The sequence below is a fragment of the Quercus robur genome, chromosome 12 (assembly GCF_932294415.1).
Source record: "Quercus robur chromosome 12, dhQueRobu3.1, whole genome shotgun sequence".
Taxonomy (NCBI): Eukaryota; Viridiplantae; Streptophyta; class Magnoliopsida; order Fagales; family Fagaceae; genus Quercus; species Quercus robur.
In genome coordinates, this window is record NC_065545.1 from 37,406,566 (window position 1) to 37,428,558 (window position 21,993).

Sequence of the window (21,993 nt, forward strand, 5' to 3'; positions counted from 1 at the left end):
TTAAAATGTTGGTAGATATTCAGAATTGTGGTAAGTAATAAAACAATTTCAAGTATCCTTCTAGGCAGCCCTACTCCAACAAAATCTTGAGCACCACTCTTTTTACTTTTTCCTTTTCATGATTTCTTCTTCATTTTTAAAGATCCATTAGGGAAAGAAAAACATTTATCTTCTTCTGCAAGTTATATATCAGCTCATCTGTTTGATTTCAAGCTTAAAATGATTCGAATAGGCAATTTATTAATACTCTACCCAAAAAAATTTCTATCTTTTCTGGTATTTACGTTATGCTTTTGAAGCAATATAACTTTCCTGTACATGCAACTGTGTAATCTGTACTTTCCAGCTCTTTGCTGTCTGAACATAAATTCCAACTTGAATCTAAATAGAAGAGCTCCTAATTTCCTGGAATTAGGTGATCTTAGCAAATACAGAACACTGCTACATAATGCATAGCACCCAAAAAAAGGAAAAAGAGAGATTTTAAGGTGGTGTCTTTCACCTGCATAGTACAAGAAATGCATGACCAAACTATCAATTTGTTTATACAAATAAGCAATACAAGATTACAGGCCTGGACAACTTTCCTAGAGAAAGATCATGTCTGTTTTGGCAAAAAATTTTGCCTTTTCTCTCAATTTAAGAAAAAAAATTTTGATAATTTTTTTTTTTTTTTGAAAATAAGCTAACATTTTAACTTTTTGTTAGCATAAAAGCTACAAAAAACTCTTATCTCTTTAAAAAATACCATGCAAATAAGCTACCAAAAGCTACAGTACACAAATAAGCTACCGAAAACTACCACATGCCCAAACGCACACAAGATCAAATTAGTTTAAAATGCCATTTATATTAAAAAGAAAAAAAAGATTGACTCATAGTTGTAGTTCCACAGGTTCATTAATAGGTATTATATTCATTGAAATTAGCTTATCAACTGATTAGATTAAAATGCCATTTATATTAGAACCTTTGCAGAATAAGATATTTTTAGAGCTTATGCCTAACTGTTCTAGTCATTCTATTCATTTAGACCATGCAATATCATCCTCATCTCATTACTCTGTTGTTAACATGTAAATGACAATTCTTTATCACCTATCCTACTTCAGAAAATAAAAACCATTTTCAGTTAATATACAGCACTGATGCTTGGGTACAAATAGATATACCTTCAAACATGTTTGAATATTTACTGTTTCATAGCATTGTTGAAAACTTTCAGAAAAGCTTTCTTGAATCCACAAAACCATCAACCCTTTTCCCCTATAACTCATTAAAGGATGTTGCAGAAAGCTAGAGAGTAAAACTTGTAAGCACGTTTCAGTCCACAAGTGAAAAGATCAACTGGTTAAAGAATCTAGGAAATCCATGGCAGAACAGGAAGAAATCCAATTAAACAGATTGTTACAGAAAGAAGATAAGAACCCACACATGAGATTGGTCAAGAATTTCATCTTTGATAAAATGTAAAAAGTGTGGTAGTAGAATATATTTAAATTAAAAGAATAAAGAAACAGTGAGTGAGAGAATTTACAAGATGCTATTATGTATGTATTGAGAAAATATATAGGCTGTTATTTATAAAGTTGAGTAGATGAAATCCCAAATACATAGCATCCACAGCTCTGCATCACTATTCTCTAAATTTCCACCCATCATATACACTGTTAAGAGAAAAGGGACAAAGTGTAACTCAAAACTACCAGCAAGAAATAGGGAAATTAATTAAAATGTGACTAAAAAGAAATCCAAACAAGGTAGAATGAATTTCAATATATATATATATATATATATATATATATACAGCCTTCATTCAGTATAACATCTTTACCAGATTGAAAGCCAATCAATATTCAATACTGGTAATCTCAGTAACTTCATTTCTAATGTCCAACCAACCATTTAAACCAGACAAGGGACATATCTCTAATCAAACTCACCACCTTCATCTTTAAAATGATTCTCTATTTTCATGCCTTCTTTGTTACTATTTACAAACTTGAGTTGAGCCTCCATTCTTAAGCTCTTTCTATTAATTACAATCTCATGCAAGTCTTTGTTTTTGGGCTGTAACTAATATTTACAAAGCCCTTGGTTCCTACTAGCATCCAAGGCCATTACATTCAATTTCTTTGCTAGGATTGTGAAATTCTACCACTACAGTAGCACTGTCAGTCATAGAGTCAAGCAAGCCAGAGCTGCTCCTACATGAAAGGCTGCTGTTTCTCGTCATCTGGGCCAACTATAATGGTTGTCTAACTTATTAGAACCTAGTTTTTTAACCCATTCTCTACAAATTCATTGTATTGGGCTCTTTGGGTCTAAATCCTTTAACCCTTTTGGGTTTAAGAACCAAATTGTGACCTTACAATAATCATCCAAATATTTCCTATGTTTTATATGCTAATAAAGAGACAATATTTTATGGGAAAATTTTGTTACACTCATTTTATCGTATACTCTGTCCACATTTCCCTTAAAATTGTGCTTTGAGAACATGATTTCATTTAAAATTGTGAAATCATAAAATTGTGTTTTTAAAGGAAATATGTATAGAGTATACAATAGACAATGTGATAATCATTATACTTGTATTTTATGAATAATGGTTGGTCCTTAGTTTTTAGAAAGAATAAAAATTTGATTCTCAACCAAAAAAAAAAAAAAAAAGAATAAAAGTTCTTTGATACTTTCTCTTACATTAATTTTATTACTAACAACAAATACGTACAAATAAAAGAAAAAAAAAATATAAAAACACTATAAGCTAGGAGAGATAAAAAAAAAATCTCATGAAAAATCTATCCAAAAAAGAAAAGAAAAGAAAAGAGAGTATCAATTCAAGGAATCCGCCTCAAACTAAGGAGGAGCATCAATACAAATTGAGAAACCAAAAATTCAAAGCTCTACAATAATCCATCTCAAAGTCAAATAAAGTCATTTAGGAGAAAACCAAATCTAGAAGAGAGAGCCCACCTTAAATGCTCGATAGCTATGAGGAGGAACTCATTCAGTTCTAGAACTCTAGCCTTGAGATCTCAAACATGTTAGCGCAAAGGAGCTTCGATTTGATGGAAAAATTTGAAGGTGAAAATGAGAAGGAAAACTTTTTATTTTTATTTTTATATAAGATAGAAAATTGAGTGAAGATGAATTTTTTCTTGATCGACAAAAATGTCCATATGTACGTGCACATTGGCTCCCTCAAGTTGCCTTTATTTATTTATTTATTTATTTATTCTTTCTACCTTGGGCAGTAATGTTACCTTTTTTTTTTTTTTTTTTTTTTTTTTTTTTTTGATTTTCTAAGCCTAGGCATGCCCTTTTCTTTTTGTCTTGATTAACGTTGCCTCTTTCATTTTTTTTTTTTTTAACTAGTCATGATTTTTTTTGGACATGATTTTTATTTTTTAATAAATTTCAGTGATTGCTCTTTTTTTATTTATTTATGGTTATTTGTCACTTTTTTGTTTTAATTGAGCATCATTCTTTAATAAGGATATATGAATAAATTTATTCAAACTAATTTTTTCTATCCCTCCACTTTTCCACTCTTAACCAAACAAAACGGAGAGAAAATAAAATCTTTTCCATCCTCTTACTATTTTCTATTTTTTTTTTTAAGGTCTGGGCGTGATATATATATATTTATAAACTGGACAAGATTTTTTTTGGACATGATTTTTATTTTTTAATAAATTTCAGTGATTGATCTTTTTTTTTTTTTTTTTATGGTTATTTGTCACTTTTTTGTTTTAATTGGGTATCATTCTTTAATAATAATATATGAGTAAATTTATTCAAAAATTTTTTCTATTCTTCCACTTTTCCACTCTTAACCTAACAAAAAGGAGATAAAATAAAATCTCTTCCATCCTCTTACAATTTTTTATTCTTCCACTTTTTCACCCCTTCAACCAAACGATCCTTAAGACATATCTATACCCAAACCATATATATATATATATCTTTTTTTTATTTTTTATTTTTATTTTTATTTTTTATTTTGGTGAAAATTTTCGATAGAAATGTAGAATAGTTGAGTGCTTTCAAAATTAGCATTACATATTAATTATTAGTATTAAAAAAAAAAAAAAAAGAAAAAAAAAAAAAGAGAGAAACCTTTGAATTTATTTTATTTTATTTTATTTTCTTATAGTTCCAGACTCAAAAAGCCGAAACTACGTACAGCTTCGAAATCACATTTCCCTTTACCTTTCCCTCCCCATTTCCTTTTTCTGTTGCGACAATTCTCAGACTAAGAAACGAAGCCATGTCTTCCACTCGTAGTGGTCGTCATCGTCGTCCTTCTTCATCTTCTTCTGTACCATCAAATTCATTGTTGAAGTCTATAAAGGAACCCCCACACAACATTTTTCCCTCTAAGGACGAGTTCCTGAGACTCGTGGCGGTGCTCGCCATCGCTTCCTCTGTCGCCGTTTGTTGCAACATCTTCTTCACTCTCATCAACCGCCAACCAAAGCCCTTCTGCGATTCCCACAACTCTCACTCCCCAGATTCTATCTCAGGTACTTACTTCATGATAAATTGTTACTTGGGTTTCTGTTTATATACTTATATTGGATGTAATGTTTAATCTTTGTGGGTATTTCTCAATTCAATTGGTTACACAATGTGATTGATTTCCTATATGAATTTTTTTGAAAATATATTTATTTGTTTATTTAATTAGTGGGTTCTCACTCAAAAATTCATTTCTATGGAACAAAGTGAGAGAATTTTTGTTTAGTAGCATAATTATCGAGGCAAGCTGAGTTGCGTGGTGGGCTGTTTGAGGAGCTGGACTTAGTTATCTTACTTACTAGTAACCGGGCAATGAATAATGAATAACAAGCCTCTTATAGAGTACTAATAATTTCATGAATGTTGCTCCAAACCCAAGCAAATCTATATTGGCACTTTTTGCAGTTTCATTAACTGGTCCATATATACATATATACATGCAACGACAACAGAAACCAAGCCTTAGTCCCAAAACTTTGGTGTACAAGTTTGCAAAGTAGACTTTCGATGGGATATAGAACAACAAAAAAATGGGTCTTAAATGCAACAGATGTGTGTTGCAACTTTCTTGAATTGTACTCATATAGTGTTATAAAAATAGGGTAAAACTTAGGTACAATTTCTTAGGTACAGTATGTTAGGTTCCCCAATTGAATTCAAACTCATAACTGCATTGATTTTAATTGTTCTTGAAAAAAATATAACACTGATTGTGCTTTATTGGTCAATGCAACTATATTTTTGAATTTAATTGGGGAACCTAATGTACTGTATATAAAGAATTGTACTTAAGTTTTGCTTATAAAAATAATATCTTGGTGTTCTACCATCTATCATATGCTTCAAAATAGTGGGATGAAGATCATGTCTTGAAGTTCCATCTATCATATAGGCCCTTGTTCCTTTAGGGCTGTATTACATATGTATTCCTGCTTCATTTAATTGGTAGGACTCTCGTGCCTTTTCTATATAAACTCACGCTTGCATGCTTGTTTAGCCTGACCTCTAAACATGTTCTTGTTTAATATTTCCTGTTGTATAGTACCACTATCAATATTAAATACACTGGTCCTGAGAAATAGGTTCTAGTTTGATCTTTACTACTTCTATAAATGCTACATTTGAATCAATTTGGATAATTTACAGATTTTTGTGAGCCATGTCCGAGTAACGGAGAATGTAACCAAGGCAAGTTGGAATGTGTTCGTGGTTATAGAAAGCATGGGAAGTTGTGTGTAGAAGATGGAGATATTAATGAAACAGCTAAGAAAATTGTGTGTCCTAAGAAACTTATTCTTTCTGGTACACTTATGTGCTTGGGATAGAAAAATGCTAAATTTAACTTTGAATATCAAATATGTCTTTTCTAATTTGTAATTTATGTATAATGAATTTGCAGTTGAAGTGGATAGAAATTCATCTTTGTGAAGCACAAGCTCAATTTTTATGCGATGGACATGGGGCAGTTTGGGTCTGTCACCTTTGCGACCCTCTTAACTTCATTGCAATTGTTTCTATACTAATGTTACATGTGTATGTCAGTGAATGCAAAATTCTTGAGTTTTGTTTCCCACATTTGTAGTTCTAACTTTATACCCATTGTCAGGTCAGAGAGGATGATATATGGAAGGAGTTAGATGGACATGATTTGGTGCAAAATGTTGGCTTGGACAATGGCACCTTTATGTATACAAAACAAAGGGCAATGGATGCTGTTGGTAGATTATTGGAGACAAGGACAGATCTTCATGGGTATACCATTCTATCTTCAATTCAGAAATCTTAAGATTTAATGAATGCTGCAGGACCTCAGGTTGGATGTTTTCTAATCATTTTATTCTATGTTTCTTTTCTTTTTATTTTAGGATCAAAGAGTTGAAGTGCCCTGACTTGTTAGCAGAGCATTACAAGCCAGTTGCCTGTCGTATCCGTCAGTGGCTCTCTGAGCATGCTCTTATAGTTTTTCCAGTTTCCACACTGGTATTCCATTTCTAAAAGACCACCGTTCAATTTATATGTTCTAGAATGATTATGTTGAAGCTTGTTGACAATATCAATATTTTACAGCTTATTGGATGCACAGTGTTATTCTGGAAAGTTCGTCAGAGACAATATATATCAAGTAGAGTTGAAGAACTTTATCACCAGGTATACAAAGCCCTGCGTTATTTTCTGGTACAGCCAACTGAATATTAGTTTCTTGTTTCATTTCATTGCCACCTCATTCTCATCCTGAAATGTGTTGATCTTGCTGTCTTAGAAGTTTCAATGGTTTATTTTTGGAAATATATAGCAGATAGATCGTTTATAGGTTGTAAGTCAGTCATGAAACCCTATGTCTGTCATATTGAAGAGATGGGAACAAGACAGCTTCCAATACATGTATATGGTCGTGAATGAACAATATTTTGTTGAGTTCATTTGAGCTGACCTGGAAATTGAATAATAGTGACCTCACAGTAGCAAAGAAATGGAGATAAAGATGCACCATATATCAGGAAGAAAGTATCCTTTTTAATTTTTGAACTACATGGTGCAATGGTAAAGACTTGGACTGTCAAGTGCAAGTGTGTGAGTTTGAGTCTTGACAATGGCCACTTCATGTGTTGAAGGATAGGAATGTATTCAAACTACCCTTCCCAGGATGCTACTTAAGTTGGACCATCAGTGATGAACCTTTTACGATATTACTCATGACGTACTATAACTCTAAGAATTAAACAACCCGGGTAACAAGACATTACTTTTACACCTACCACTGGGCAAATCATTGTAAGTGCACCATAATCTGAGAAAAATCTAATAAACAAAATCAGTAAGCAGACCTTGTTTGACTCTATCCAACTACTCTTGGATGATGACACTGTTTCCATGAGAAGATAGCAGATCTTTTGCTTCGATGTGAGGAGCAACTTATGCTGGATATAAATTTGCTGGCCCTCAGTGCACATCATTTGGTGCAACTGGCATTTCTGTAGTTTTACATAAGCATAATGGCATCTTTCTTTTGTATAAAAGTTTGGCAATAGAGGTAGCTGTCCCTGAATACTTGATTTTGGTGCCTGAACTTAACAGTTGAACAGGTCATTGTAGCGAGATTCAAAAAAGACTAATATATGTGAAGGCAGAATCTTTTTTTTTTTAACATCCATTCCCTCATCAGTTTCTTGCTTTATTATTATTGCCATAGGTGAATTGTGTACTTGTGTGGCACCGAGTTTGGGTGTCTCCCTGTTTAAATTCCCTATCTCCCTGTTTCACTTTCACAAAAAAAGCCCTTTATCTTTCTTGGGAGTTAGGAGTTCCAGGACTGCTGGAATCTATTTCTCTTCTTTCATGTACATGTTTTTTCATGGATTTTTTTTAGTAGAGCTTAGTAATGCATGGCTAGGTGTGCATACTTCTCTTTTAACTTGATGTTGATTTCCCTTTATATTCCTGATCCGTACACACTTTAGGAGAGAAAAAATTATCCCTGATTTTATCCCTTTATTGATTCCAGTTTCTGAATCTTTTTATTTAAACATAACATTCTTTGTGTCCAATGTGATAGGTTTGTGAAATACTCGAAGATAATGCGTTGTTGTCAAAGAGAGAAAATGGGGAATGTGAACCTTGGGTTGTTGCTTCTAGGTTAAGAGATCATCTTCTTCTGCCAAGAGAGAGGAAAAACCCTGTGTTATGGAAAAAGGTATTTTTTTGTCCTTGGATATTATTTCACCTAAATAACTTCTTTCCACAAAGGATTAGTATAGATACAATTCCAAAGCAGTAACTTTTTGGGGGAAGTTACAATTTACCCCATGTGGTTTGATCCTATCACAATTTAGTCTACAAGCTTTCAGTTGCTACATTTGAGTTCCAAAGATTTGGACTAAATGAAATCCCCTGATGTTTTATTCTACCGGAGTTTAAAATTGCATGTGTTGGTATGTATTGATAAAATGGCCTGCTTTTGTGAGATAACAAAGTTGCCTTTGTTCATCTATGATCTCATTGCAATGACCTTTTTTGGAGGAACTGGAGTACTGGCGCAGGAGTTAGTCAACCAGTTTCAAATGTTTGAATTCAAACCTCTCTGTTTTAGTTAATATGTAAGTGTACATAGGGTTGCATCCCTTTTTGTTCCTTTTAATATGTTATCTACGTGTATAAAAAAGTGATTATTTTGTATCAATCTGGGCACATTTTGACTTAATAAAATTCTCAAAATGCCTTACGCCTTTGAGTACAATCAAAGTTAGCTTATTTTGCTTCATTGAACTGATGACATGAATCTCCTTTAGCCGTCTATTTCTTTGCCACAGTCTCATTTTGGCTTACAGGCCTTACTACTTGGAGTTGCTACAATGAATCATGCCAAAGAGCATTAGCTCAGATGGCACCTCCTTCCCTTATAAAGAGCAAGGTGGAGGGAGAGATTGTGAATTCAAAACGCATCAGGTGCTTGTATAAGTTACCAATAATAATAATAATAATTAAAAAATTAAAAAATAAATTTGAGCCATTCATCTTTAGGAAGCCATATCATCTATTCGATATTTGGGAATCATGTATTTTCTCACAACCTTGGCCTTCATTCGTTTGGCCTTAAATCTTTTTGGGCTTTTAACTTGAATTGAACAAGTCCTACTAGTGCATCTTTTTCTCATAATTCCTGTAGTTGATAAAGATTTATCTACTTTGTTTTCTTCCTAAATTCTAATGTTTGTAAAAAAATCTTCACCAATAAAAAAAAGAGTTTATCCAAAATCTTCAAGAGTAATTTTATGATATTATGAACTAATGCAAGTCAGGTGTACTTGTTGAGGACCATTGGTTTGTTTTTATTTATAAATGCTTATATGTTTTCCCTTATACTAAACCTATATCATTGATGACTTTTACTTATATTGAGTTTATGATTATTATGTTGTTATTAGTTGTGTTAATAATTTCCCCTATACTTTGCAGGTAGAAGAACTGGTTCAAGAAGATTCCAAAGTAGATCGTTATCCAAAGCTGGTGAAGGGCGAGTCAAAAGTAGTATGGGAATGGCAAGGTAAAAAGGTTTACCCAAATGCTTTTTGATAATAATAAACAGCGTGTAGGTTTACCAAAATGCTTGTTGTTAATAATAAACATGGTGCTCCTACTTGGTCAAGTCTCTTACCTGGCTGTACTTCGTGTTACAACTTAATAGTCACAATATCAAGAATTTACTTTTGACAAACTAGGGGCTTTTTAGGAAACAAAAGGTTGAATAAGATAATTTCCAAATAGTGTTTTATTTTATTTTTTGGTGTGTGTGGGGGTGAGGTGGGGGGGGGGGGGGGGGGTGAGACAGCCGGATAGGGAAATGCATTAGTGAAAGAATAATTTAAATCAAGTTGAAGGAGTGAAAATATGTTTAGGGAGGCCTAAAACAATATGGATAGACATTAAGTGGAGGAGGATATGTTTAATAAGGAGGTGATAAAGTAAATGATTTTAGATAGAATACAATGGTGGAAAAGTATAAAAGTGGCCAACCATGATTATTTGAAAAAGAATCTATATATCTGACCCAATTTAACATCTTAGTTGAGTTAAGTTTGCCTATCGGGAACCAACCAGATCTGCCATCCTGAAATTTGAGTTGCCTGCATCATGTTGTCTGTGTTAGCTAAATCAAAGACAAGTTATTTTTCATCTCTTTTAAATCTTGTTGAATGGATTAGCTGGTTGTTAAACCTTTCTAGCTTTTGTGGTGCAGACGCATGCTGATTTGATTCCATTGGTCTAGATTTGGGATTTGAATTTTATTTTATTTTGAGGGTTTTAATGAATTTGATTGCAATCTTAATTATGATTTGGTTTCCATTCATTATTTTATGTAATCTGGGGTCCTATTTATAGGCCCTAGAGGAAACATTACTGCCATTTTGAATTTAGTGACTAATCTGGAGTTGAGAAATATTCTCTCTAGCTTGGTGATGATTCTGTGCAGGCAGCTCTGGGTGATGAAGCCTTGGTGTTCCCTCTCCCCACCCCTTTCCTCCCTTTTGCAACACTGTCCTGCATCATTTTGTTAACATCTTACAATGTCCAATATTCTGATGTCCTGAATCCTATTTGTCTATCAATTCCATGCTGACATGAGCCAATGTTATTTGCAAATTTCATTTCAAACCTTTAGATTGTAAATAAAAAGTGTAATTGTTATTTGTGATTTATATTTATCTTTATCTTGTGGAGTTCAATAGGCATTTCTCATATTGCTTTTTCACCTTCAAATTTGACATGTGTACTCATTTTTTATAGTTGAAGGCTCTTTGAGCTCTTCAAAGGTGAGAAAAAAGGTAGAGGCAAACAAATTGAAGTCCACTGAAGGCATCAGCTTAAATTCTGATCAATTACACCGCACATTGAAGGCTGGTGTGTTGCTAAACCTTTGATTGTTTTACATAATGCTTTTCTGTTGCATATCAATTGATATCTTCTCGATTTTTGTTTTGCTCAAAATTCTCTATCTCTGCCATGATATAACTGAACTTATATATATCAAACTACCAATCTTGTGCAGAGCCCAAGGCATTGATTTTTTGACGTGGGGCTTTTCTCAAAAAGTTGGGTTCCTCTCTCAATCCCTTGCGCTGAAACAACTTAGAGCCTAGCCTATGTCTTTTTAAATGTTAAGTCTAGCTCATTGTTTTATACTGGTAAGGGGGTTGAACATGATGCCTGATCAATGGAAAGTTTTTAGAGGGGTTCAATTGTGATATTATTAATTGAAAGTTCATAACCTTCCGATTTAAGAGTATAGAGCTTCTATCAGGTGTAGAGATGAATTCAGGAGGTCTGGTTATCTACTGTACATCTGTGCTCTTTTTGGGTCCTGTGAATAGTTGAATAAATACAAGGTTTCAGATTATCTTTTCAGCTGTTTACTGCACCAAAGGTAAAAGTAAATGGAGCATTGATCTTCATATTCAAAAATGTCTGCTTTATGTTCATTTTTTGTTGTTGGATGTAATCTCAATAGAGCTGGTGGGGCTTAGCAACAAGCATGTTACTCCCGAATTAATTAGTATTTGACTGATTGTCTTCCTATTGATGGAATCATAGACGTAATGCCATTTTTCTTGCTTAGCAATAGCAAGTGACACCATGTATGCACTTTCTTTATGTGCATTTTCCTCCTGAATTTTACTACGTTAGAATTCAGTGCTTTTATGCTTGTGTTGATCTCATGGTCTCGCTTTTGAAAACAGATGTTGCAAAACATGACACAATGCTATTTTTCTTGCTATACGATATATCACAACGTATTTAAGCTCTTGTGATAGCTCATTAGGGCAGCAGCCATGTGAAAGTGAAGTATGAGTGCTAGTTTCTAGTTAGTTGCATGCCAGTGTTTCAATTTATAAAATTGATGAATCATATTGGAACATGTACATTGTACTCATGGGGCAGCCAGCGCTTGGAAAGTTGGGGGAAGTACTGCCCATTAACAAGAAAAAGAACAGATTACTACCTAAAGGGCTATGAATTGCAGAATGCCCTATGTAGGGTGGTTCTTATCTTCTAGATAGTCATGCAGGATGCTTGCCTTTTATTTTATTATTATTATTTTTTAGCTAAAATATTATTTTAGTCTCTAAATTTTTTCAAAAGTTTGTTTTTTTCATCCCTAAACTTTATAAATAGTTCCTTTCAATAGTTTAGAGACAAAAAAAAAGGATGAAAAAAGAAGTTTTTTTAATTGTTTAGGGATGAAGAAAGATGTTTTTTAAAGTTTAAGACATTAAGGACAAGAAGTGAAACATTTTTAATAGTTTAAGGATGAAAAAGAACTTTTTATAGTTTAAGGATGACAAACAAACTTTTGATAAAGTTTAGGGACCAAAATAATTTTCTATCCTTATTATTATTATTGATGATAAATTTGTTAGTTACAAAGGGAGAGAGATTTGAATCTTGAACATTTTTGCTAGTAACATTAGAAGGTGTTAGTTGAGTTACAAGGCTCTTGGTACCTTTTAGTTGAACAAAACAAATAAATGCAGAGGTTGTGCTGACAAATTGTGGTAGTTATTTTTGTTGTACGGTACTAGCATTTCTTGCTAAACAGCAAATGGCATTAATGGATATAATGGCCCATACCTGAAAATTTAGATAGGTCTCTCATAGATGGGCATAATGGAGATTCCACAATGCCCATTTCAGAAAGCTACATTGCCTGCATAAAACAATAACATGGCTGTTTCAGCCAAAGATAAATAAACGAAAATTTCAAAATAAATAGAGACTTACAGTAGTCATGGCATTAAAACCTAGATCAGAGAAAACATGAAACCATAGGGTTAGGGTGGGGCTTACCCAATCTCTTGCCGTCAATTTTTGTGACTTAAAAAGATAAAATTTCTGTATGGACTTCCTTGTCATGGAATGTCAAACACTTCATTAATGTTTCATTTTTTCCCCCATTTTGGGCCATTCAATAACGTTGAGAATGTAGAGAACGAGATCTTGACAACTGTTTGCAAGGTGCGTTTTTGGATGGTATGAGCAATGCTATAAAGTATAGACATAATTTTCATAATAGTTTTTTTTTTTTTTTTGATATAATAATTTTCATAATAGTTAAGTGCTCCTAAATAGTATTGTGGCGCTTTTTTAGTAGTTATTTTTTATTTATTATATATACCTTTTATATTATATACAATAATCTGAAATAGGTATTCTAAATAACATCACAGCTATATTGAATCATAGCATTCTAGTCTGAGACGATGTTAAAGATTACTGATGATATGCAATTGGCCTTCTCTGCACAAGTCACCAGCGTGTGCCCTTTTCATTGTGAGATTATGGTATCTAATATTTCTTAGCCTTGATGTGCTTTTAATGCAATTATTATAGGTGTAAAGGTAAGTAACTTTGATGTGATTTCCATGCAATTTCATCTTTTATATATATATATATATATATATATATAGATAGGATTTTGCTAATGTGTGCCTTAAGGACACACGATAAAAACGTATTTTATTGAAAAGAAAGGAAAAAAGAAAAAAAAGAGATAATGTATACGTATACTAGAGACCATCATAATCATGGTGCAAAGTACAATGATCAATGAAATTTAAAATAGAATAAAAAGAAAAAGAACCTAATGAAGGCAGGCAAGCAAATGGAGAAGTAAGAAAAAACCTCTTCAGTTCTGGAATAGTTCTTTCTTAATCCTCAAAACTTCTGGCATATCGTTCATACCATAGGATATATACATATATGTGTGTGTGTTGGGGGGGTGGTGGGGGAGTCAACAAATGTCCTATGAGCTTTGGTTTAAGAAATACTTTAGTAAATTTTAATGAGAAAAGTAAAAAAAAATAACTGATTTTTTTACTGCTATTTATATTTTTCATAAAAGAGATATCAAAACTTTTCTAATATGGTCTATTAACAAATGTCTTAAAGACACATTAACCGAACTCACATATTTATTTGGGTAATATGAAATCTCACCAAGGAAGGACCTTTTAGATCCACTCCAAGGGATTAAAGTCAATAAACCATATATAGATACACAAATTCACCTCCTAGAATCATGTATTCAAATGTTTAATGAGATTGAGCTAGTTGATGGATCCTATATACATGACAATTCAAATGTTCATTCACATGTCTTTTAATTATAATTATATGATTTGTTAAATCATTTAAATGAGTCTAGTGACTATCAAATATACGTTTTGTCTTTTATAATTGTGACAATAAATAGGGAATAAGATTTGAACTTTGATTCTCTCTTAAAAGAGACCACATAATGCTGTTGAATTATTAATTTCTTGGCAATATGTCATATAATTAAAATACATTCAGATCACTATTAGTCGAATCATATGTTATAACACCTTTCTCCAAATTTAGTTTGGAGAGAAATCCTATCTTAAATTTGTTGGTCAAAACTTAGGTATAATTTTTAAGATGTAGTCAATGGCGATGCCACATTCAACCCATGGGGTTCAAGCCTGGAAAAAAAATTAAAATTTATATATAATATATTTTTATATTTTTTGTTTTGATCATCCTAAAATAAAAGAGAAATTTGAATTAAGAGCTAAGGCGAAAGCATAAATATGTTAAATCCCATTTCAGTTAGATGAGAAATATGTTAATTATGTTAAAAGACTTTTTCTTGGGGGCCAAACAAAGAAAACCATATGCTTCTAATCTGTTAATTGTAACTTCCCCAAGAAGTAGGAAACAATGCCGATGCGAAGGAGAAGGAATGTTTAGGAAAGCAGTACAAAGTACAAACTGTTTCTCAAGGACAACATTTGTGGAAGTATCATATTGCTTACAGAATTCAGAGGCACTCCTATTTCAGCCTCAATAATTTTATAGTAAGTATACTATAAAAGACATATTTGATGCATATGACAACTGTTTATGTATAGGAAAGTCTCATTGAAGTGATTTCCTACTGGCATATGTGGCTGAAACTCCAGGCAACTGACTAGGTCATGACAGGAAACAAAACTAAAGAATTTACAAGGTCTAGCCAAGCAAATGTGGTTGGAGCAATGACTAAAAATTAAAAGCAGAGCCACTAGTAAAAATGCAATTATAAAAACATATAGCAACCTATCAGCTGAAAAGAAAAGAAATATATAGAGAAAGGAGGAAGAACAAAAGAATGAGAAGATTTAAAATGAACAATTATATAGTCAACCAAAATCAGTATGTAAATACAAATAGTCTACACAATATTTTTCAAGTAATATTTGACATTTGACACATCAAACATAAAAAAACTCCCATATCAAATGTTTTAAATGCTAAAGGTTTTAGCATGAGTGAACAGTACAATTCTAATTATAAAACAGTACAGATGGAAATGCTAAAACCGTTTGATATTTTTTTATTCTATTTTCTCTCTCCTCTCACGTCGTGAGTTCACTCTCCAAATCTCTCCTCTCTCACCCGTCTCATTTACTCCCACCTTTGATCTCCTCGTTGATCTCACCTCCAATCTTGCCGTCGATTTATCCTTTGATCTTGTCGTCACATCCCGCTGATCTCTCCTTTGATCTCATCGTCGCATCTCGCCGATCTCACTTTCAGACGCTGCCCCCGATAAGATTTTTTTAATCTACATCTATGGAATCCCATATAGTTTTTTTTTTTGGTTGCAATGGGCTGATATTGGTGGTTGGTGGTTGATTTTGTGTGGTGATTGGTGGTCGTGGGTTGTGACGGGTGAGCTATGGTTGGTGGGATATTTTGTATTTATTTATTTATTTATATATATATTATAAGAGAGTTTTTTAGGTTATTTTAATGTATTGTATATATTATTTTAATGTATTTTTGAAAAGAATAGAATATTTGATGTAGACTGTATTGTAAAGTGGTGTGTTAAAATAGAAAAAATAGGTTTTTATGTGTTAGAATGACATTTGGTATAAAATTGTCAATGCTAGTGCTCTAAATAAGTATCTGTATGCTATTTTGATTGTTTGTTCTTTTCTTTTTTCTCTATCTTCTTTTACTAGGCATGGTCGGGTTTTTTCTTTTTCTTTTTTCTTTGCTTTTATTATTATTATTTTAATTGGACATGATTTTTGTTTTAATAAACTTAGTGTAATTATTATTTTTGGTTGATTGGTATTTGCCTTTTTAATTGTGTACAATTTTTTTAAATAAGGACATGCGAGTTAATTTATACCAACTTTATTCCAATCTATCCCACATCAAAAAAGTCTTCTACGAACTAACTTAACAACTATTCAATCCATTATTCCAGAATAGTTTTTCACACCAATTGGCTCATCTTTTGTTTCTGCCTCCTCCAAACCAAACTACTTGGCATGATGACAGCTTTAGTAGCTGGGAATCCAATAAAAAAAATAGTCCAAAATAATAAAATCTACTGATTTTGACACTTGACAACATCACCAATTATAAGAGTGAGGCATTTTAGGAGAGTTATTAGTTTCTTCCAATATTTCAATGATATTACTCGTTAAACACTTATTTGCAAAAAAAAAAAAAAAATGATTTGATATTTGGTTTTTTTAACATCTTTAGCCTAGATTGAATTGGTTTATTTGTACTAATACCACTATAATCATGCTAAAATCATGATATATTAACTATGTTATTGGCATGTAAAATGTCTTTCATGCAAATATGGCCACATTTCTATGTAGATTTTTTTTTTATATGCGTAGAGTATTTTAAAAAAAAGTTTTAAAATTTTGTAAATTTGAAATGGTTTCATTTCTATTAATTATCTCAATTTAGATTCAAATAGATTCTTTTCAAATCTCGTTCAAATTCACAATTTGAAAAAACAGGGCCTAGTCTAGGACCGACTCAAATGTAAAATGCACTATTACTTAATATTTTATAAGCAATACATGAATTAGGAAAAAAATCCAACATTTTTATATAATTTAACACAGTAATTAAACTATTTTTAATATATTATAAAAACATATTTTAAAACTTTAAATTCTAAAAACATTTTAGATGGTCATTGTCTTTCTTGGCAATGTTGGAGTTCAGCTATTGAACAATGTTAGTAATGAATTTGTCTTGAAAACTAATAATTCTAATTTTAATTTTAATAGAAAGAGAAAGGAAGAGTAAAATTTTTGGAAGATTAAATTTTTTACACTCTTAAACTACAAGAGACATAGTAAAACATATTAATAAAATGTTAAACAGTATAATATTTAAAAATTATTTTTATTTATTACATTTTTTGTTTTAATTAAAGTTTGCGTGTTTAGCAATTAGTTCGTTTCTCAAATTTTTTTTTTTATTTAAAATTTTAAAATGGTAAGACAAATAGATAAGACATGCCGATAGAAGATGTCGCTCAAAATAAGGCACAAACTCCATATGGCAATTACATAAATACATTTAACAAGAAAAAAATAAATAAAGAGGATCATTGTGACAATTCAACAGTCAAATTTGCTCAATTGGTTCCTTAATTTAAGCAAGTCCACATAGCCAAACTATTTTGTGAGAGGCCCAATCAAAGAGACCCAATGCAGAAGTTGGAAACTTGGAATATGAACAAAAAGAGCTAAAAAAAAATTTACAGCATGTAGAATTACAATCTCCAAAGTAGAATCAGGTTTACAGTTGCTAAGCAACTTAAATCTTTAATTAAAAAAAATTTCTTGGGGGACTGTGGTAACCAATTAAATTGTTAATCTAGTGAAAGGATACTAAACTCAAATAAGTCAATTTTTTTGTATAATGGAAAACTAGTACTAATCAAATCCAAGACTTAGACCAATATATAAATTGGATTAACTCAAAAAACATTGGTAAGTTAGTAACTATAATTTTTACTGCACCAAAAGTTGCATCAAGATAGAAAAGGCATTGACTATAGTTTTACTTTTATGTTAAATGGTTTAAAACGCTGACCAAAACAATAGAAAACTCATTAATAAAAAATAAAAAAATAAAAATCTCTAAGTGGCTACTTTTTGCATGTTACAAAGACAATCTGCACAGTCAATAGAATAACCCAGCAAGTAATCACGTCCAATTAAGCTCATCCACTCCCCCAAACTACTTGTACGGCATTCCGAATTGATCACCATAATAATCAAAACCCAGTTCTGATTCTGTGAAGCCATGAGGATCACTGTCTAATAGTGCCATAAGTTCTTGCACATTAAAAAGTTCGTTTTCAGAACAATCCAGAAATTGGTCCAGTCCACTATCCATAGAGTAGCTCGTTGCACCATACTCATCCTGCACCAAAGTACTTGTAGTTGGCATGGCAGTAGACTCACTTGTACTAGCCATGGCAGTAGACTCAACAGCAGAAGCCTCAGATTCCACAGGAGTAGGGCCAGATATAGTGGAAACAGACTCTGGGAAGTTGAGTCGCGCATAGGCACCATACATCACCCTAGCAGCTTCATCGTAAGCAGAAGCGGCCTCAACAGCATTATCGAATGTGCCAAGCCAAAGCCTCTTTCCTCTGTTAGGCTCACGAATCTCCGCAACCCATTTGCCCCAAGTCCTTTGCCTGACCCCTCTGTAATTGCAGAGTGCATTCTCAGGCCCTCCTTTTCCTTTCATGCATCCCTTCTTCGACCCCATAGCCGGAAGCTTACGTGCACGTTTGGCCGAAGACTCAAGCTGAGCATTATGGTCTCTCCACTTGGCCAATGTCTCAGCCACAGACACTCCGTCACCTCTACTCTTCCTCTTCTTTGAAGATTCCATAGCCAGATCACGTTAAACCATGAAAACTCCAATGATGCCCTGTTCTGTTCAACGAAAACACAGATTCAGATAACAATTTTGAATTTCCTAAATTGAATAATCGCAAACCCTTTTGCAAAAAACCCCCCAGAAAATCCAAACAGTTTTTATAATTTGCAAATAAAGGATTAGAATTAATAGTCTAAAAATAAACGAATTAACAAAAAATAAAATTCCAATAATACCCACATTCAACAAAAAGACCCAAGATTCAGGTGGCAATATTTGAATTCCCTAAACGGAACTAATTAATCACAAAGCTTTATACAACAAAACCCCAAGAAAAAAAAAAAGAAAACTGTAACAGAAAAGGAAACAAACACGGACCTTTTTTTTACAACAAACCCCAGAAAAAATAAAAGAAGAAACAAAAAAGGAAAAATACATAAGAAGAAATAAACGAACCTCGGTCTCTGTGAGAGTGAGTTGAAGAAGAAAGAAAGCCTAAATCTTTTTGGACCAAAATGCGGCGTTTTAGAACCAAGATAGATCAGGGTTTGGTGGGTTTGATTGATTTTTGTCTTTTGAGAGATAGAGAGCTCTTTTGCTTTGTTTTGGTTTTCAGAGTACAAAGTTTTGTTTTGAGAGAGTGAACAAGGCGGCGTATTTATAGTGTTTTGTCTTGTGTTGCGACGGGTTTTGGGTGTGACGTGGCGCTTTTCTAGTCGTTTTCTTCAGTTCACACTGTCTTACTTTAGTTAGACAGATCGTTGCGAAGCGTAGTATAAATCTTGACTGCCAAGTATCTATACTCATGTTATGTCCAGTTATATATACTGAGATCTACAAAAATCTCCTGATCGTGATTTAATTATTAAAAAAAAAAATTTGGTACAATTTGCTATAATCATATGCATAATTACTGCTTGCACTATATAATCTGGACATAATTAATTATTATAGTTGATCAAGATAATTAAAATAAATAACAAATTTTTTTTTTTTTAAATTTGAAACTCTTTGTTAGAATTTTAGTCGAAGGAACGTTTTTATAATTTGCAAATAAAGGATTAGAATTAATAGCCTAAAACTAAACGAATTAACAAAAATAAAATTCCAATAATACCCACATTCAAAAAAATAAAAAAAATAAAACCAGAAACCCTAAAGATTCAGGGGGCAATATTTGAATTCATTAAACGGAACTAATCACAAAGCTTTATACAACAAACCCCAAGAAAAAAAAAATCACAAACCTTTTTTTACAACAAATCCCAGAAAAAATAAAAGAAGAAACAAAAAAAAAAAAGGAAAAATATAGAACAAGAAGATAAGAAAAAGTAAACGAACCTCTGTCTCTGTGAGAGTGATCGTTGAAGAAGAAAGAAAGCCTAAATCTTTTTGGACCAAAATGCGGCTTTTTAGAACCAAGATAGATCAGGGTTGGGTGGGTTTGATTGATTTTTGAGAGAGAGAGAGAGAGATAGAGAGCTCTTTTGCTTTGTTTTGGTTTTCAGAGTACAAAGTTTTGTTCTGAAAGAGTGAACAAGGCGGCGTATTTATAGTGTTCTGTCTTGTGTTGTGCACCGTGGGGTTTTGGGCACGACGTGGCGCTTTTCTAGTCGTTTTCTTCAGTTCACACTGTCTTACTTTAGTTAGACAGAGTTGCAAAGCGTAGTATAAATCTTGACTACCAAGTATCTATACTTATGTTATGTCCAGTTATACATACTGAGATCTACAAAAATCTCCTGATCGTGATTTTTTTATTAAAAAAAAAAATTGGCACAATTTGCTATAGTCATATACATAATTACTTCTTGCACTATATAATCTGGACATAATTAATTAATTATTATAGGTGATAACAATTTTATTTTTAAAAAAATTTGAAACTCTTTGTTAGAATTTTAGCCGAAGGGAACGTTTTAAATTTCCTAAATAGAGACACTTGAAATAAACTATCATAAAAACTAGTATAAATTACTTAATATATATATATATATATATATATTTTTTTTTTTTTTGATAGGTATGATATTTTCATTATAGAGTTTCATAAAAAGTAAATTATCTTAACAATGAACTTGCCAAATGACAAAATCCCACTAAAATAAAGGATAGTTAGATAATACATTCAGTTGGGCCACATTGCTCAACGATTAACGACTTAATTTCTGATTGTAAGAAGTTAAATCCTGGTGAAACGAGGATACTAAAAATTCAACATGACACTTATTAAGCAGCATGCCATTGTACCAATAATTACATTATATGAGAATAATTTAAAGACTTGAACTTAATCAATTAATTAGCTATAATAATTTAATTGGTCTCATCTTCTCTTTTATTCTCTACTTTTAAAAAAATTAAGATGTTGGTGACAAGATTTTCAATGCAATGCACATTTTATATAGAGTTTAAATTTTATATGGATGCGATGTAAAACCCAAGTTTTACATCCTCATTCCCAACATGCAACAATATCGTATCACATATTAAAGAATAAGTACAACTAAACCCAATTATTTTTAATACTGTGGGGCCTGAGAATTCATGGCCCAAGCCCGCTCTACATCAGAGCCCCAGGCCTAAGCCGAGGAGACCTGTTGCCGAGAACGCATAGTGAAAGCCCCAAAAAAGGCCCGAGGGCCCAGCCCAAGGAAGAACTCCTCCTCGGACAGGCCAGGCCGAGGAGAAAGGGGACGGTCAGCCACCAGAAAGTGACACATCAGACCACTCCACGAAAGAGGATAAGTATTAAGAAAGAAAAGGACAAAAAGAAGCATGAAAATATCTAAGAAAAAGCTGCTGCCAATACATTAAGTATTCTGCAACTAACTGAACCCTACTTTCCAGCCTTTACAACCACTCCCAACGACTTTAGGGAGGGGCTGATGGGACAAGTATCAGCACCATAAATCTAAATCTACACGTGGACCCTAAAGAGGGGGAGGAATACGAGTATAAAAGGAAACTAAAGCCAAAGAAAAGGGAGGAGGCGGAAAAAGAGGGGAAGAATGGGAAGAACTTGATGCTCCAAGGACTAAGTCCGAGGAGTCAAACCCTTCAGGCTACATCGTTGTAGGGCTTGGATGTTCAGGTCAAATCCACTTCTGTATGAACCCCCCCCCCCCTAAAATCAGGACCAGACCGTTGCCCAGCGATCAAAGGCAAGCCTTTTAAGCCCACTCTCTACAAATCATATTGTGAGGGATCTTTTATATACGAGCCCAACGTCATTCTTGGGCCGTTAAA

At 32.7% G+C, this 21,993-nt stretch overlaps 2 protein-coding genes across 3 annotated transcripts; one reads left to right on the top strand and one right to left on the bottom strand.

Annotated features, from left to right (window-relative positions):
• Positions 1–4,168: 4,168 nt before the first annotated feature.
• LOC126708754 (uncharacterized) lies at positions 4,169–11,427 on the top strand. Its single transcript, XM_050408678.1, has 10 exons — positions 4,169–4,532; positions 5,674–5,801; positions 5,927–5,998; positions 6,134–6,279; positions 6,393–6,507; positions 6,595–6,675; positions 8,081–8,218; positions 9,481–9,568; positions 10,810–10,923; positions 11,072–11,427. Exons 1-10 carry the CDS (start codon positions 4,277–4,279, stop codon positions 11,092–11,094), a joined length of 1,161 nt encoding a protein of 386 aa, XP_050264635.1. The 5' UTR covers positions 4,169–4,276; the 3' UTR covers positions 11,095–11,427.
• Positions 11,428–17,918: 6,491 nt separating this feature from the next.
• On the bottom strand, positions 17,919–20,240 carry LOC126710297 (putative dehydration-responsive element-binding protein 2H). 2 transcript variants are annotated; one of them, XM_050410706.1, is made up of 2 exons: positions 20,086–20,240; positions 17,919–18,800 (listed from the first exon to the last, which is right to left on the bottom strand). In XM_050410706.1, exon 2 carries the CDS (start codon positions 18,754–18,756, stop codon positions 18,091–18,093), a length of 666 nt encoding a protein of 221 aa, XP_050266663.1. In that variant the 5' UTR covers positions 18,757–18,800; positions 20,086–20,240; the 3' UTR covers positions 17,919–18,090. The 2 variants fall into 2 exon arrangements, with proteins under 2 accessions (XP_050266663.1, XP_050266664.1); XM_050410707.1 differs by lacking the exon at positions 20,086–20,240 and adding an exon at positions 19,201–19,429.
• Between the last annotated feature and the right edge of the window lie 1,753 nt (positions 20,241–21,993).

Excerpts from the sequence above, each read along its gene's own strand:
- LOC126710297 (XM_050410706.1), bottom strand. The coding sequence starts at position 18,756 with ATGGAATCTTCAAAGAAGAGGAAGAGTAGAGGTGACGGAGTGTCTGTG.
- LOC126708754 (XM_050408678.1), top strand. The coding sequence starts at position 4,277 with ATGTCTTCCACTCGTAGTGGTCGTCATCGTCGTCCTTCTTCATCTTCT. Across the intron at positions 8,219-9,480 it reads ACCCTGTGTTATGGAAAAAG|GTAGAAGAACTGGTTCAAGA; the intron begins GTATTTTTTTGT and ends TATACTTTGCAG. Across the intron at positions 9,569-10,809 it reads AGTAGTATGGGAATGGCAAG|TTGAAGGCTCTTTGAGCTCT; the intron begins GTAAAAAGGTTT and ends CATTTTTTATAG.